The sequence below is a fragment of the Schistocerca serialis genome, chromosome 1 (assembly GCF_023864345.2).
Source record: "Schistocerca serialis cubense isolate TAMUIC-IGC-003099 chromosome 1, iqSchSeri2.2, whole genome shotgun sequence".
Lineage (NCBI taxonomy): Eukaryota > Metazoa > Arthropoda > Insecta > Orthoptera > Acrididae > Schistocerca > Schistocerca serialis.
Window position 1 is genome coordinate 89,310,158 of NC_064638.1, and position 19,001 is coordinate 89,329,158.

The 19,001-nt window shown below is 44.0% G+C and overlaps 1 protein-coding gene across 1 annotated transcript in view; it reads right to left on the reverse strand.

Moving 5' to 3' along the window:
• LOC126415795 (serine/threonine-protein phosphatase 6 regulatory ankyrin repeat subunit A-like) overlaps positions 1–19,001 on the reverse strand; it is a 151,153-nt gene that overhangs the window by 16,551 nt on the left and 115,601 nt on the right. The window contains exon 3 of the mRNA XM_050083706.1: positions 13,666–14,470. Coding sequence (XP_049939663.1) covers positions 13,666–14,470 — 805 coding nt within the window. The remainder of the gene's footprint in view (positions 1–13,665; positions 14,471–19,001) is intronic.

The window sequence follows — 19,001 nt, forward strand, 5'->3', positions numbered from 1 at the left end:
TCTTTGCGTCCTCCAGAGTTATGCCCCTGGCGTGGCCACATGTTCGATTAGCTGGCTCACATTCTTATCCTGGCCAATTACATTATTGTCCACTATCATTGTTAAATGTTTTTGTAACGCCTGTCACAGTCTCCATATTCTCACAGCAAGAATGGAGGAGCACATGCAGACCTTGTTTAGGGTACAATGGGTTCAATGGGCAATCTCCATTTCGCCAATTAAGAACAAGTATCCTTTGTCCCATCCATTTGTCACCTCGACTTCGTCCTCTGCTAAAACCTCCTTTGACTTCAGTGTGATCTTTCGCACCCTGTTCTTGGCAAGATAGAACACAGACAGTGATAGGCATTCGTAGTAAGCATTCTTTCTCTTAGCAAACTACATATAGTCATTTTACATTAGCATCTCACGTCCTGTAGAGAAATCCATTTTTCTCCTAGTTTGGCACACAGCTAGCTTCTTATCTAGTTTTAAAATATGTACACTTTCCACTTTTCTCAAGAGAATAGGAAAACAATACGGCGGGCGATAGCCTCAGTGTCCCAGAGGAAAGGGGGGGGAGGGCGCGTTCCTTTTCAGTCTGCCTCCTACAGGGGTAGTCAGTGTCTGGGGGCAGCAGCGGCCAGATTTCTGTCCTCAGGTCCATTACACCTTCATGGCCGTTCTGTGATGTGCACCTACAAGGAAGCAATATATTGGTTGGCCCTCGTAGGAATGTACGCTCTCGATATTTTAACAGAAAACCATTCCACACCATGATGCACAATGCCTCTCTTGCAACATATGTTACTGGAGTTGGCTGACCGTCTCTACGATGCTTCTGCACTTACTAAATGAACCTGCAATGAACTGCGTTGTTCTTATTTGGACCTTCTCTATTTCCTCTATCAATCCCATTTGGTTTGATTCCCAGATTTATGAGCAATATTCACGTACTAGTAGAACTACAGTTTTAGCAGCTTCGTGGGCAGATTACATTTCCTGAGGATTCTTCCAATGAAACTCAGTATGGCGTCTGCTTTACCTGCAATTAGTTTTATGTCGTTGTCCTGCTTTGAACCACTCATTACACATATTCTCAGTTACTTAATGGATGCGACTACTTCAAGTGACTTGTGCAACCGTGTAGTCATACAATGACGGGCCTCTCTACCTATTTATGCGCAATAGTTACATTCGTTTATGTTGAGGTTTAACTGCCAGTCCCTGCACCAAGCGTCAATTCTCTGCAGGTCTTCCTGCATTTCGCTACAGTTTTCTAGCATTGCATCTTCTCTGTGTGTAACAGAAAATTATGCGAAAAGCATCAAAGAACTTCCGATGTTATCCACTAGGTCAATATGCATACTGTGAAAAGAAACGGTCCTGTAACACTCCCTTGGGTTGAACCCAAAACTATTTTTATATATGGAGATTTTTCTCCATTAAGAGTGACATGCTCCACATGACGAGGAGGACATGGATAAGCGTAAATCACTGTGTAACGTTTCGTGGAGCATGTATAGATCATAGGCTACTGAGTTTTTAAACGTAAGCACTTCAATATACATAAAGTACAATTTTGACGCAGGGATAATGAGATTTCTCGGATATCGGTAGGCACATGTAGAGCCTTGACTTGCATGGCTTTCTGGACGATGGCGACGCTACTGTGCGGCCCCGCCCCACCTCCCGTCACTACAAACTGGCAATTACAAAGTGATTTTATTCGATCTATAGTCTGTAACATTGCAGTTGCTGTGTGTTGTTATAAAACTGGAGGATAGGAAAAGTTTAGTTTAGATGAATATTCCAAAGTGCAGTGGATCATGCACTGTTATGAAACTTCCTGGGCGATTAAAACAATGTGCCAAAGAGGGACTTCAACAAGGAATCTAACACTTTGGAGGTAGAAGTAAAGCTGTGAGGGAGGGGGGGGGGGAGGGGGTTGTGAGTTGTTTTTCGATAGCTCAGTCGGTAAGAGCATTGCCCATGAATGACAGGGTTCTGGGTATTGATCTTCCAAGATTTCCTAACAGCACAAACACCACTGCAGAATGAAAGTTACAATCTGTAAACAATCCCCTAGGCTGTGGCTAAGCCATTTTCTTTAATTCAGGGCAGGAGTATTTCTGTTAAGTTTGGAAAGTAGCAGAAAGGCACTGGCAGCAGTAAATCTATGAGGGAGGGTCATCACTCATGCGTGGATAGCACGAAATATACACTCAGGTGAAAAAGGCATGGTATTCAGATAGGCACACGTACAGATGGCGGTAGTATTGCGTACACAGGGTTTAAAAGGGCTGTGCATTGGCGAAACTGTCGTTCGTAGTCAAGTGATTCATATGAGAAAGTTTCCAACGTGATCAGGGGTCAGGGCCGCACTACAGGTATTAACAGACTTTAAATGCAGAGTGATAGTTGAAACTACACTCATGGGACATTCCATTTCGGAAATCGTTAGGGAATTAAATCTTGTGAGCAGGGGCGTTTGCTTAGTGTTGTCAGTGCTGACAAGCAACGCTGTGAAATAACCACAGAAATCAGTATAGAATATACGAAAAACGTATCCATTAGGAGAGAGTGGTGAAATTAAGCGTTACTGGGCTATAACAGCAGACGTCCAACTCTAGTGCCTTTGCTACACCACGATATCACCTGCAACGTCTCTCCTGGGCTCACGACCTATCAGTTGGACCAATGATCAATCAGTTGGACCATAGACGACTGGGAAACCGTGGCCTGGTCGAATGAATCCCGATTTCAGTTGGTAATAGCCGATGGGGTTCGATTGTGATGCAGAGCCCACAAAGCCAAGCTCCCAAGTTGTCAACAAGGCACTGAGCACGCTGGTTGTGACTCCATAATAGTGTGGGCTGTGTTTACATGGAATGGACTGGGTCCTATAGTCCAACTGAACCGATCACTGACTGTAAATTGTTATGTTCGGATACTTTGAAACCATTTGCAGCCATTCATGGACTTCATGTTCCCATAAAAAAGGGCATTTTTTTAAGGATGACAATCCGCCGTTTCAGTGGACCACAATTGTTCTCAGTTGGTTTGAAGAACATTCTGGACAATTCGAGTGAATGATATGGGCACCCAGATCGTCTGACATGAATCCCATCGATCATTTATAGGTCATACTCGAGAGGTCAGTTTGTGCACAAAATCCTACACTGCCAACAATTTCGCAATTATGGAGGTCTATAGAGGCAGACTGGCTGGATATTTCTGCAGGGGACTTCCAACAGTTGTTGAGTCAATGCCATATCAAGTTGCTGCACTACACTGGGAAAAGGATGTCTGACACGATATTAGAGGGATTGCCTCACTGTATTCATTGACAGCAGCAATTCTTGTTGGCTTTAACACCAAATGTCACTGACAAGGTGTGACACTTATATCCAGTCCCAGTTGGTAAGGATCTTTCTACTAACACTGTTCTTATGTCGTGTTGCGTACATGCCTGTGAGTGGGACAGCATTTCTTGTAGACACTTTGGTCAGTGCTCATTGATACATAACACTGTTCTTATGTCGTGTTGCGTACATGCCTGTGAGTGGGACAGCATTTCTTGTAGACACTTTGGTCAGTGCTCATTGATACATCAACAAATTGATTACAAGCAGGACGTAAATGTGTGGGGCAAGGCGATGTCTTGTGTGACCCATAGTGAGGTGATGGGCCTGGATGGTATGATTGTTTGACAGTCATTGTTATTCAGCTTTGTTATGGTAAGTGTTTTTTTGTTTGTCCTTGTATTAGCAATAGTCACCGGCGACCCCAGTCATGAGCAGTGTACCCACTCCGCTACAATTAATTGTGAGTGATTTTCTCCGAATGGACGTATCGACAGTGTGCGTTTGACATGACGACTGACCGGTGACTGACACTTGCCAGAGGGAGCTGTGTGGAGCGGAAGCAGCGAGCCTGGCCCCCACATAGACCGCCAGTTGTGGGGGAGGGAGAAGGGAACAAGCTACGCCTGCCTCCAGCACTCCAGGCACCTTAACCTATGCTTCATGCTATTGGGAAAGAAAAAGTCATGAAAGGAGGCACAAATAGGCTAAATGGTGACTGTAATTGAAACTGAAACCGACTAATGTATGGACATACTTTACGCAGTACCCAACTGCAACAGTGATGTATCACTAACCAAATGGAAAAACTACGAAACAGAGTGAAGTACAACACAGTAATACTATACAGCAGACAACAGTCGCTACCTCATACAGTACTGTCAGATGGGTTACGTTGGCTGCAACCAAAAATACCAGCAGGAGGCTTCCGACATCTACCAATTCAGGATTACGGAGCTCATTGGCCAGCAGTACTTCCTCTGTGATGGCACCCACGATCTGACCGTCATGCATTGCATTGATATTGTGCATATTTCCCTACGGTTGACTGGCACACTGATGGCCAGTGAAACATATAACGACATCTTAGTGACGTGACACGTCGAATTATTCCATACACAGTGGCAACAGGACTTCTTTATCACCAACACAGTAGTTATCACTAATCAAATTGATCATTAGTGTAGTGTGTTTCTGTTTACATAACGTAGAGATTGGCACTCAAGTGGATACAGACAAGTGTGCAAATTATCGCCAAGCTGGCAATCTTTTTCAGACTGAAGTGCTCTCTTTGTTTATTCCTCTTTTGAAACTCATAGTTGCTTGAGATATATCAGTGTTAGCACAAAATGAATTTTTCTGTGGGGCCTTTATCGTTAACTGCTAGTCATGGCTCAAAAATCTGTTTTAACTGATTTCATAATGGGATCTAAAATAAGGCAGTTACGTTAATAAACAACACTGAAGTTACAACAGTTCATATATTAGCACATTAAATCACCTTAACATATGTCTACGGGTCGCCAAAAATACTCTTCTCATTCTGAAATTTGGAGACATTTTCAACCTTCGTATCCAACCGGCACTGACCCTTCCCTTGTGTTTTTTGAGCTACCCAGTCACACCCCACAGCCTTACACTAGGATCAGTTTACCACTACTTCTCTACTTTTTCTATTTCAGTCCCAAAACAGCCGTTCGGCTCTGGCTAAGCCATTATTCCCCATATAATTCGTTGTAAAAGTGATAGTTTAGCAGAGTATGCAGAAGACCATCTGTGATGTATATAGAATCTCAGAACTGGAGTGAGTAAATAGTTTGATACCACAATAGGAAACAGAATTGTATGCAAAGTGCAAAGGCTCGATTTCGTTAACCACTCTAGGAGACAATTTTAATCGTGTATGAAGGATCACTACAATAAAGTGCCACTAGACGAGGCCTAATTCCTCGTTTTAATCGATATGCTAGGGTTATTCAGAGTTCCTCAATTGAGGTAAACAGAAAGCAAACACTGTTACCTGGGAATATTTGTTCAACTGGTGAAGCACTCGTTGACCCACTTGCAATCCAACCACTCTCGAGGTAATATGTTGTGGAATCAAATTTTTATCCTCAAACACACAAACTTTCTATCTGGAATTGGAACCAAATAGTGACAGCCCTCTACAGCTTTTCGCCATTATAAAAATACTGAATGATATTACTTCAGGTATAAGGGAAGATGGAAACCAACGGGAGCAAGAGTGCTACTGTGGGGTTCATAGCGAAACACATGGCAATATAGCACCTGCAGAAAATGTGCTGCACTTGGGTCTGCATGGGAGCAAGTAACTCGCGAATCAGCATAAAGTAACACCTGTTCTGTGGATTTGGCGCTTCTTGTTCTACATGGTATGCTACCATTTACAGGACATGTATGTGTGCAAAAAATTCTGCGTTCTATAATCATAAAGCGGCAGTTCTCACGGTGCTTTGCACCACCTGCTGTAGTTATAAAAATATGTTAAGTGAAATGGGTGATGGGAGTAGCTGGTTCGTCAGAAACAGAATTGAAGTGTTTCGGAATAATAAGTTTTGCATGGTGTAGTAAGACTTTAAAGTCTTCTCTTGGTTGTGCAACCTGGGTGGAAGGTCAACAAGGAAGGACCACTGGCGTTGCATATAAAACAGTCACAAGACAGAGTTATTTGCTACACACTGTAAGAACTGGGTGTATAAGGTGACAACACAGCAGAATGAGATCATAGGTACAGGCATTGCTGAGGCACGTTAACACACAGTGAACGTGTGTTAACGTGCATCTGCGACGTCTTGGTTACCGTCGTCGCTGGCGGCACAGTGTACCTGTGCATCGGAGCTTGAAAGCTGGACAGTTTAATAAACAGCAACTAATTGGAGGACCAAATGTTTTTCGTGGACTGCGTCTGAACTTCACTTGTGATGTACAAGCAGCGTTTGGAGGTAGTACATGGCTTACCTTGGCTGTTGGGCAATCACGCAGACTATGGTGGCCTTGAAGCATTTCCAGATGCAAATATTATTACATGGAAGACGTGGAATATAGCTGAGACTACAGAATTGTTGGCTAAACAGCCTTATGGTACTCTTGTTCCTAGTATGCCATTTGTTTTGTCTACCAGAAGAAAGAAGAAGTTGAATGTTGATGAGTACCTTTTTATATTCTAGAGAAGCTGCACGGTCATCAATGGTATCTGTTCTCTCGAGAACAGTTACTATCTTCATATATGTAGTTAAAGGCTACCCAGCCACTGACCTTTGTGCAAATGCGCACAGGTTGCCCGAACTCTTACGTGAACCGTCACCTTAGTGTGCGCGAGTAACGAGTGGATGGGAAAATACCTATTAGGTACATTACGTATTTAGATTGTGGACAGTTGGAAATGTGGGTCTCACGGGAAGCGTTCAACGGATAAGCCCCTGCAGTCGCGCTATTCATCTGTGTCCTCGGTGGCTCAGAAGGATAAAGGGTCTGCCATGTAAGCAGGAGATACCAGCTTCGAGTCCCGGTCGGGGCACACATTTTCAGCTGTCCCCATCGAGGTATTTCAGCAACACCTGTCGGCAGCTGAGGGGTTCAATTAATTATCATTTATTCTAGAGAAGCTGCACGGTCATCAATAGTATCTGTTCTTTCGAGAACAGTTACTATCTTCGTGTATACTATAAAACTGGCTTGTAATCTTGCAAAGAACAAAATCTGTGGTAATGCATCACGCGTCTTGCTCACCAACCCAAAAAAATAATAGCTGATGTTTTTGCTACTAATAAATAAACATTATGTATCACCTTGCCGGATACAGGTCTTTCGACGAAACTGTGAAAACACGAAGAAAGCCATAATCCGACTGCAAACTCGCCGTGGTGTCCAGCACAATTATATGCATTACAGGTGCACACAGGGGACGCTGGTTCACCCGCCATTCGGTGCAGCAGTTCTGGAGCACCAGCAGTGTTTTGCACGCACACTGCCTGCTTTGCATTTTTTTCAAACGACTTAACAGAAACTATTCGGTTAGAAAGTTTTATTCTTTCGTTGCTTATAGCTTTATACGTTGGCTTCATGGTAAACTACTTGCCTTTATGTAAGTCCTAAATTTCAAAATAAGTACATTTTGAACTTTAGGACTTACATATCTCACTGCCAAAGATTTGAATAGTTTGCTATGAAAAACATGTGTCGTTGGAGTTTGTGTTTGGTTCATGTTAGGTCATACATTGCTGTGTGTCAAATTTAGATCACCTATTTAATTTTTATTTAAATTTGGGAGGAGGTTTATTTCTGTCTTCAGTCTTGAGAAAATGGATCTTAAATGTTGCATTCAGTTCTGCCCGGCGAGCAACGATATGGCTAAAGCCGCTCATCCATCCATCACATTTCATAAACAGTTCTAGAGTATATCGCAAATGGTAGCACGCGAAAAGAAGTGTATTTTGGCATGTGGTTACCGGGTGAAAGTTTCACGTATATCGCGACAGAAGTAACTATAGGTATCTTCAATGGAATGATGTTTTTTTAAGGACTATTGGAAGCTGGTGAAAGGAGAAATTGTATGCAACAACGCAAGTGGAGAGATTGCTCATTCATTTTTATACTGACAATGAGTTATTGACCTGTCTTTTCATCAGCAGTTTGTTTAATAATACGGCACACTGTCGCAGTTACGATTACATTAGCATGTTACTGAAGTTAAAGTGTGTAATCACTGTTATTTTTGGTAAAAGAAGCCACATTTTACGTAGGAACAAGAGAATATAACTCAGAACTCGCTACTGATGACACTGCCCTGAAAGAAGAAAAATTTACGTCAGACTAAATACACCACCATTGCTGTTGCAACATCTGTGGTATCCTGTAACCTAGATGTTTCTAATAGAGAACATCACGAAAGGAAACCTAACAAAGGATTTTCACCCTACACTTCAATAATTTGACAAAGATGAAACAAATGAACCAAATTAGGTATCATCTCTTTGTCCCATCCCCATTCAGAGCGAAGTACTGAATGTTTTGTATGTGTATGTGTGCGTGCGTGTGTGTGTGTGTGTGTGTGTGTGTGTGTGTGTGTGTGTGTGTGTGTGTGTGTGTGTGTGTCCTTGAGACGAGTTATCATAAGTCGCTCATAAAAAATATGCAGCATGTTTTCGTAATCTTTATATTCATAGAGATGGAGGTATCAAACTGTGTCTTTTTTTTCAAACAGGACTATGCTGCTTTTTGGCTCCTGAATAATAATTCTCATTTAGAAAGTCTATTTCATAAAGTCGAACATGGTGACTTGCAGAAGCCAGCTGACTACTTGTCTAGATGAAAATAGTTTGTTAATATATCTCACAAACTACAAGATACTTGAAACGAAATAGTTTAGTCCTTCGCTCTGCACATAAGAAGGGACAAAAAGTTGGTACTCTATTTGCTTATTTTTTCATATTTCACAGATCTCTGAGGTGTAGAAATAAAATCCTTTATCAAGCTTATTTTTTCCTGACCTGTTAATCTTTTTTTTCCCTTCACAGAGGTGTCATCAGTGGCGAGTTCTGAGTAAGAAATTTCTCTTGTTGACCACGATAAATTCTGCTTCTTTTACCGAAACACAGCGGAGTTTACATAATTTCACCAGCATGCTAACGATGTTGTAATTGTGGCAGAATACTAAATCGTAGTCCATTATAATGAAGAACCAAGGATAGCTTATGAAATAGCTCGTTGTCAGTATAAAAATAAATGTTTAATCTCTTCACTTATGTTGTTGCACACCCACACAGTTTCTCCTTGCGATTTTGTGTGCTACCATTTGACAAAATCCTGTTTCGATATCTTGAATCGTTCATGAAATATGTTGGATGGATTGCTATAGCCATACTGTCACGGACACAGGTGGATGTAAGTGTGGTATATAAAATCCATTTCCTTAAGTTTGGATAAAAATGTAAATCTCCTCCCAAGTATAAAGGAAAATTTAATATGTTACCTACATTTCATACGCAACAACACATGACCTAACATGCACCAAACACAAATTCATAGCGACGGCGATTTTTCATTCAAACTATCTGTGATTATCGCAGTAAGTATAATCGGTAACGAAAAGATAGGCAGATAATCGTGAAGCTGTAAGTAACGAAAGAATCAATTTTTTAGCGAATAATTTCTGTAAAATTGTTTGAGAAAGACAGCAGAGCAGCTGATGTGAGCACGTGCACCTCTGTTCTACCCGATCAACGCGTCTTCCAACAGCGGCGCCAATTCTGGTAAACAATGTCTCATACATTCTAGCTCGGAGCATCTACACTGCCGTCAATGCCTCCACGCTGCATGCTACCCCATTAGATAACACAAGGATATTCTTCGTGCAGGATCAAGCCACCTCGCGCTGGCCCGATGTGCAGGTAAAATGTTTTTTCAGCACATATGTATCACCACTTCAGTGACTTGCATGTCAGTTTCGTTGTTTTTATATTCAAATAACATTATGGTTGGCCTTTCAAGGCTGAGTGGATATCCTACCAGACCATCCCACCAGAAAGACTCAAACAGGAGACCTTGGTATTATTAGCGAAAAACGCTGATAAAAAAGCAACTAGGCAATTTGGTTTTTGCTGTTGTGATATTAGCTTTCACTGTTGTGATATTAGTATACTTGAAAGGGCGTGCATCACGCCAGAAAGGTGTGTGATGACTACTGGGGGACAGATACATTAACAGGTGAGGAGACTCAAAACGTAATAAAATCAGTGCCATATATTTGAACAGAGAGTCGGCATAACAATTGTGACTAAAACAGCACTTGACAAATCAACGGACACTACTGTGGAAAATAGCGACTTCACTGAAGAATTTTATGAATACTACAGTAAAGCATCATGAGAAGTTAAGATGAGAAATATTGCACTTTCTGCTTCTGTTCTTGTTCCAAGTAGTTATTTCATTAAGTGGCTTGTTATATAATAGTGCTCCACTTGCACGGTTGTTGGAGCTGCAGCACTGTCAGATTTTTTTTTCGTGCTACGTTTGGACTACTCAGCCCCTTCGTCTAGTAAGTTTGGTGCAAGCTGTAATGCTCCATTCAGTCCATTTAGCCAGAACCAATGACTCACACCAAACAACTCTTGGCTTTGCAGCTGAGGCCATGGCCTCTGTTGTTCATGAAACACATTGTGGAGGTGGTGCCTTGTGGATATCTTTTGTCCTCCTTCTTTATGTAAATGGCACCTGTATTATACAAGGTTGGAACTTAAATAGTGGCAATACTGCTGTGGTGACACTATGCAATGGAATCTACTATTGTCGCTGACAGCACACGTTGTTGACACACCTACCTTACCTCCGAGCAAATGGACTCGCACGTCACCGGCGTGCACACAATCGAGGGAAACACAGTCACCTGTGAGCGAGCGGTCTAATGTATCAGTGTCACTATGTTTTCGAAATAGGAACAACGGAATTGGATCATGATTGAATGTGCCAGAGTTCGTACAGCACGACAGTGTCATCAAGGTCTCCAAGAGGCGTGCGGGGAATCGGCATTGCCGTACACAACAATGGCACTTTGCGTAAAAGCCTTCAACGAAGGTCGGCAAACTGTGGCAGACATGCATCGGACAGATCGTCCTAGCGTCTCTGAAGAAGAAGTGCATGTTGTTGCCGCGTTAGTGGACAGCTATCGACGCCGTACGATTCGTGAGCTCGCCCAGGAAACCGGATTAGGGCATACGATTGTGCTTCACAGCCTGAAGGAACGCCTGGCCATGCGAAAAATTGCATCACTATGGGTTCCGCATGACTTGACGGAGATGCAGAAATGGATGCGTTACGACGCTGTTCAGACGCACTTGGAGCGCTATGAGCGCGAAGGGAAGGCTTTCTTACGCCGTATTGTATCACTGGATGAGACATGGGCCACACCGTACCAGCCAAAACTGAAACGCCAATCCAACGAATGGTGTCTTTATGGGTCGCCGCGAAAGTCGAAAGTGCGTCAGAGCCCCTGTATGGTGAAAGTTATGGTGATTCTCGTGTACGACTGTGACGGTGTTATCCTAACGGATTACGTTGATCCACGGCAGACCGTCAATGCACAGTATTACTGTTCGTTTTTGGAGCATCACCTGCGACCAGCTTTACGAAAGAAGCGGCAACACTTTCTGTGCAACCCACCCATCATTTTGCACGACAATGCGTGGGCACACACAGCGCGAGCAGTGGCTGCTCCGTTCGGTCGATGGGACTGGGAAGTACTGTACCATCCACCATAATCCACGGACTTAAGTCCTTGTGACTATGATTTGACTCCGAAGATGAAGGAACCACTTCGTGGCGTTCGCTTCAGAACTGTTCCAGAGATTCGCACCATCAACAGAACAGGCTCTGCCAACGGTATAGTACGCCTTCCACATCGCTGGCAACGGGTTCTACACAACGCAAATCTGATAGGTAACAGTGGCACTTATGCTGAATTTTAACAGTGCATAACAATTCTAGCACTGTAAGGAACAACACGTCTGGTACCGCGCGCCACGAAATTTGAATCCCCGCCAGACGTCATGGACGTCAAAGACCCCTAGAGGTCTCTGCACCATCGCGCCGTAAGCTGTGGTCGCGCGCGCCTCCCAGCCCGCATTTAGCGTGAGGGCGCCACAGTGGGACACGTGGTTGCAGCGGCCAATAGCGGCGTCCCCGATAGAGTACTTAAGCGCCTGCCTCTCGCACAGCCAACTTCCTTTCCCCCATCTGCTCCTATTCCTTGAACATATCCGCATCCTCTACACCTCCCGCCGTCTTGAACCCCCTCACCCCCTGGTTGCTCCTCTCCTCTCCGATCCCTGCCCCCTGCCCCGTCTTCACTGTTGTGTCCCCCCTACCCTCCATCTCTACACCCTACATCTCCTTTCCCAAGGTGGCTTCCATCAACTCCCCCTCCCGGATGATGCCCTCTCTCCCTCCATTTATCCCTCCTATCAACTCTGATCCTCACTCCCCCTCCTTTCCTCTGTCCTTTTCCCAGGCTCCCTCTCCCCCCTTCCATCCTCTTTCTTCCCCACCTCCCCTCTCTTTGCCTCCTTCTCTCCTCCGCGTCCTTTTACATTTCCCTCCTCTGCCTCCTCTCATTCCCTCTCGCATCTGCCCTTCTCCCCCTTTATTAGTCCTCTCCCTCCTTGGTTCCCCCCCCCCCTTTTCGTTTTTTCCTCTCCTCCCTCCTTGTTTTTCCCCCTACTCCAGGTGTCCCCCCCCCCCATCTGCCTTGGGTTGGGAGTGCCATCTTTGTGCCGCCTTTTTCGTGCAGTGTTTTACAGTGTGTTTTTCCAGTGCGTGCTCCGTGTTGTGTCTTTTGGGAAGTGTAGCGAACAGCCATCATACTGTCGCTGGGTGTGCTTTTTATTACTTGCGAACAGAAACCAGACTGTCGCCATGTTTTTTAATTGTGTGTCTACTGTGTTACTTGTCTGATTCCTGTGTCTTTTATCTACATTGCCAACTCCCTTTTGCTTTCTGTTTTAACTTTCCGCAATTTTACGCCATTTTTCACTTTAAATCGCCATTTTATCGCCTGTTTTTCCTTGTTTCTTTCTTCTTCCTTTATTTAAAAAAAGTCTGTAGGCTGTAGAGCAGCGTAGTAAGCTGCTGCCGGCCCGCCCCCTTCGGGGGAATTGAAAATCAATAAAGAAAAAAAAAAAAAAAAAAGCACAGCCAACCATTGTAACATTGTGTACTTCTCTGGACATATCGCCTCGCCTTAGACAGCGTATTTACTTTCGTGTTTTGTTTACAAGTGTACGTGGTTGTCTAGTTAGGTTTTCTTTGTTGTCTCGTTGTTGTTGTTGTTGTAAGGTGCTTCGTTGGTCGTGTCCGTCGTCTCCGTTGTGTTGTTCGCGGGCCGCTCCGCGGGTCCCGCCGCGTTTTCCGTCATTTCAACCCTGCGACTCTTCCGGTCGCCGTAACAACATTATTTTGTGTTATGAAAATTGTTTAACTATTTAAAAAGTTATAAACAATTTTATTAGGGAGTTAATGCTGGGGCCACCCTGTATGTTTGTCGATGTATTGGTCACACTGAGTTAACCAGGCTCACTGGCTGTGGCTAAGTTATGTGAGATATGCGCCTGAATGATGACTGCAACTGTCAAACTGCTCTATGCTATGGTGATTATTTACAATGGCGGACCCGCTACAACCAGTGTACCCTCTACCAACTGAGGATGCATGAGTCAAGTTATTTTGTGTGCAGTCTACCTGTTACAATTCGAGTCTCGAACGGTAGATACTAACTAATTTAAGTCAGTCTACGGAGGGTCGTACAAACCGTGCGTTCGTCGACGACCGGGCTGTCGTCGTTCTCGTCCAGAAGCGCGGCCAGGTCGTGGCGGCCCTGGTCGAGCGCCACCCGTTGCGGGGAGAAGCCGGCCTTGTTGCAGACAGCCTTGTCGGCGCCGGCAGCTAGCAGGAGGGCGGCCGCCGCGATGCTGCCGCCGACGGCCGCGCAGTAGAGCGGCGTCTGCCCGTGGTCGTCGGGCCTGTTGACGTCCTGCGCACCGTCGGCCAGCAGCAGGCGTACGGTGGCGGGTCGCGCGTGAAACGCCGCGACGTGCAGCGGCGTTCGGCCGCCGGCGCACAGGGCGCGCCGGTAGGCGCCCGCGGCCAGCAGCGCGCGCACCGCGGCCACGCAGCCGGCTCGCGCCGCGTAGTGCAGCGGCGTCTGGCCGGTGGCGTCGGGCGGGTCGCACGTGCGGCCGCGGCACGCTTCCAGCAGCGCGGCGAGCGCGGCCGCGTTGCCCGCGGCGGCCGCCCAGTGCAGCGGCTGCGCCAGCTCGCCGTCCGCAGCGGCCGGGTCCGCGCCGGCGCGCAGCAGCGCCTCCAAGGTGGGCGCTCCGCAGCGGGCGGCGGCCGCGTGCAGCGCCGTCACGCCGTCCCGGTCCGCGGCGCGCACGTCTGCGCGGCCCTCCTCCAGCAGCAGCGCCACCGCCGCGTCCCGGCCGCGCGCCGCCGCCCACTGCAGCGCCGTGCTGCCCCACGCGTCGGGCCCGGCGGCCGCGGGCGCAGACAACGCGCGCACCGCCTCGCGGCAGCCGGCCTCGGCTGCCAGGCACAGCGCTCCGGCGCCCGCGTGCCTGTCCGTACAAATTGCGACGGTAGTCCGAAATGCGGTATTTTGTTCACGTTACATCGATATTCAGAAATAAGTAGTGTCCCTTCGGTAAAAGGCCAAAATCGACGCGTTTTCGGTAACTTTATTTTCTACGTACTTCTACAAGGCACTGAATGCAAGTAATAATTTTTTCATACTTCCTCTTACATGCTGTCAGAGTGCTCTAGACGCTCGACACTGGTTGGACGTACTGTAGCTCTTTGTGCCAAGGTGCTCTGAGCAAATCTCTTTATTTCTACATTATTCTTTATAACATTCATTTGAACCTGACTGTAATGTAATCAGGCCATGGTCTTCCTCCACAAATTTGAAACTTCCTGGCAGATTAAAACTGTGTGCCGGACCGAGACTCGAACTCCGGACCTCTGCCTTCTGAGGGCAAGTGATCTACCATCTGAGCTACCCAAGCACGACTCACGCCCCGTGCTCACAGCTTTACTTCTGCCAGTACCACGTCTCCTACCTTCTTTCAGAAATGCTACTTCTGCAAGGTCGCAGGAGAGCTTCTGTAAAGTTTGGAAAGTAGGAGACGAGGTACTGGTAGAAGTAAAGCAGTGAGGACGGGGCGTGAGTCGTGCTTGGGTAACTCAGATAGTAGAGCACTTGCTCGCGGAAGGCAAAGGTACCAAGTTCGGGTCCCGGTCTGGCACACAGTTTTAATCAGCCAGGAAGTTTCATATTAGTGCACACTCCAGTGCAGAGTGAAAATCTCATTCTCCACAAATTTGTCCCCTGGCTTTTCTTCATAAACAAATTAACTACTACTTGATGTATGAGGATCTGACCTAAAAGGTTTTTCAAGTTCTAAGAAAAACTCTGTCTCTCTCTGCCATACTGTCAGCGTAGGTGTGTGCGCGCGCGCCTTTGTGTGTGTGTGTGTGTGTGTGTGTGTGTGTGTGTGTGTGTGTGTGTGTGTTTAGTGTAAGTAACCAGTCCTATAAATTGTATTATAATCAACGTTAGTGTTAACTAGGTGTTAATAAAAATTAAACAAATTTCTTTAGGGCACTTGTGGCTAAATCAAGAACCACAGATTTCTCTTAGAACAAATGTCAATAGTCAGTTTACTCGAACCTAATAATGTCTCTGAAATAATAATCTACAATTCTGACACCTCGAAAATATCAGTGTTTTATATCCGATTAATTGTACTACGAAAACTTATGTAGCGAGATCCACTTCAATTATACTAAAACGTATTGAAACCACGACTGGTTTCAGGATTTCAAAATCCCATCTTCAAGTGTATGAAAGTACCATATTTGATAGCACATATCATGCGGTTGAGCCACTCAGTGGAAGAGCTCCAATCACTGCATACTGGCTGGAAAGCCAACATCAACCGCTACTGACAGTGGTGCAGCTCCCTTGCAACAGACAGTTTCTGTCAGTATGCAATGACTGAAGCTTTTGTACGGACTGGCCCGACCGCATCTTGTGTATTATAATAATCAATTATTTCACACACCTGAAAATGGGGTTATAAAATCACAAAACCAGTCACAGTATAAATAAACTTTAGTACAACTGAAACAGATCTCTCTAAACTAATTACCATGCCTCTCAGTTGCAAATGTCCTACATACCAAATCTTATGTAATTGTAGCATCATCATCTGTCGATTCATCAAAAGCCCAACACATCAAAAGCATAATGTATTGGAAACATAATTCGAGTATCTTGTAAAGAAGATAAATTGGAGTATATTGTAAAGAAGATATACGTAGACTGGAAATGGAAAGCATTCTGAATGTAAAGTCGCAGATTTCTCTGGAGAATCACAAAGGAATGAACTTTTTGCTGTATATAACTTATTTGTGTCCAAAAAACATGAGAAGGTATTCTGATACCCCAGAATTATGCCACCCACCTCCTCACTGTAAAAAATAATGAATGTAACTAGAAAATAAAGAATTTGTTAAGAATACTCTAAGTGCAACACAAGCAAACTGGTTGTGTTGATGTGCCAAGAAGAAAGTTTATGTTTGAAGTGTCATTAACACTGAGGCACTACATTTCATTTCTGATAATAGAAGTACAGAAATATAGCAATAACAGTTTCACTTTTAGACATGTACCCCAAAAAAAAAAAACTATTTCTCTTACTTTTAAATATTTTACAAGGGAATAAGAAAAGCGAATAAAGAAAAAAATCTGCTAACTTCAGTTTCTTACATAACTCTGTTCTGGTGGGATTGTATGTTGCAATGTTTATAGTTAAATCTGCCTGTGCTGTTGTGGAAGAATGGCAACATCGTCAACAAGTCTTTATGCGTTTCAACTGATAAATATGGTCAGTCTTTCGAATGAAGCATCGCATAGCATACATCAGCCATGGTATTTCCTCTTTTGAATACATTGCTTTATCTATTCTTCTATTTCAGAGTAAGAATTTTTAATATGTGTTTGAAATGAATGAGTACAAGACATTTTTATGGCACTGCATTTGGAGATCTTGCAACGTTTCAGCACCATTTTTAAAATAAAGAAGGCAGTTATATGCACTGAAATGATATGGAATAGATTCATAGCTTTAGATGGCTCAACAGTCTCGTATAAATCGTTTAGAACAAATGTCTTGCTTACCTTTCTTCGTTTATGTAAAATTACTCAGTCACAGAACCTTGTTTGTTACTTCTTCAAACCATACTAGGCAAAATGGAGATCTTAATACATGGTACGTGGGACTCCTGAAAGAAGCACGGTTTGGCACAAATACCAAGCTCCATCTAGTAATGAATGCTACAAACATTTTCTCCATGATGAACAAGTCTAGGAACATTCAACATAGTACCAAGATCACAACACGACTGAAAACGCGTGTTGTGTGAGAAAAGCAGTAGAGCATTTTGCATTTTTACTCTTCATATAATAATCCCAACATCCTACATCCTCAATGCATCATAATGTCGATGTAGCACAGTATCAACATATGTATACGTTGACATTGAAATGAATTTCGTTTGATACTGTACACTTACACTGAGCAGAATAAAAGTAAGTGTAATACAGGACACATCAAAAACACAAAACATTCATTACCAATTATTTCCTAACAATACTGCTTACATTCTAACATCATTCATTATGATAAACACTCTTCAACATTGTAAAATTCCTTTTTCCACCAGATAGTCTTTGAGTTTCTTTGGAAAGTTCGTGTCGCACACATTGCCATGCAGATTTTGCAGCAGGCTTTTTAGTAATTTCATATGAGAGTACTGAAGTCCTCTTTCAAGCATTGTCAGTCAGTCAGGTATGTTTCGTGTATAATTTTTCCTAGCATTTGTAATCCACGCTGCACTATCTTTTGTGAAATATATTACTGTTTCACTCACGTATTAGTGTTATGATGAGTGATGGTGATTAAGGGGAGGTTTACTACCTTTAGGTTAAAAAAATCGATTTTTTAAAATTGCATTTTTGGATCCATAAAAGTGTTTAGCATATACGCCTGAAACGGTTTTTCCGAATACGGAATGGAAATGTTTGTTATTCGCAGTTGAACAAAAAAATGCACCTGCCTGAAATCGGTCCTTTTCATGCACCAGTTTTTTTCTTTCGGAGGACGAGTTATCGTACCGGTGCTTGGGAGGAAACACACAAAATTCAAATGAAAGTTTGAACGCATGTGTTTGGAAGTTAGCCCCCAATCATCTGCATTCTGGTGCGAAGACTGTGGAGATTGCGACTTTCCTGACAATGAGCAGCTTCAACGAAGGGTATTCAGCAATTCTGAAGACCATGACAATGATGGACGTCACCCTGGTACTCTATTCGACGCAGTTCGCCAAGCATTCGGTCGACCACCGCATTCAAGCGGCCGAAAACCGTTTGTCACCGGCCGTACGAGCGGCTCTGGAGCAGCGCAGGATGGCCCAGATCGAGCAGAACGCCCTCTATGGGGAAGAGGAAGGATTCGTTTATGGACCCGGAATAGCAGATTGAACGTAAGTTGCATAATATTGCATTTATATGTAGTCAAAACTTCAAACGCGTTTTTCTCGAAATGCCTTTTTTTTATCGCGCAGTTCGGTAACTTCAAATGTACTGAACCGATTGGCATGGTTCTTTATTTCCGACGAAGCTAACTAAATTGTCTAGGAGTCGCACCACTTTTTTTCCGATCCATCAACTATAAATATTTTAACTTGGCCGACGAAGTCGAAAAATCGATGAAAAAACCCTATTTTTTTCAAATGGCCGCCATTTTGTTTCCTATGGTCCAAATAACTTAAGCGAGGTACAACTACTAAAGAATCTTGTATACTTCGCTAACGTCAACTCAATTTTGATTTCAGACGAACCGGCTGACCTGCGACATACCGCGCGTGGAGGTCTACATCGAAATTTTGTTTCGTTCCGACGGCACTTCCACCTTTGCTCTTCGACATTTCCGGTCGAAAAAATTCCAGTTTGTAGAGGAAATATCAATAAACATTTTTAGCAAATTTGACTAAACATTTTGACCAAATTTGATATTGATATCTATA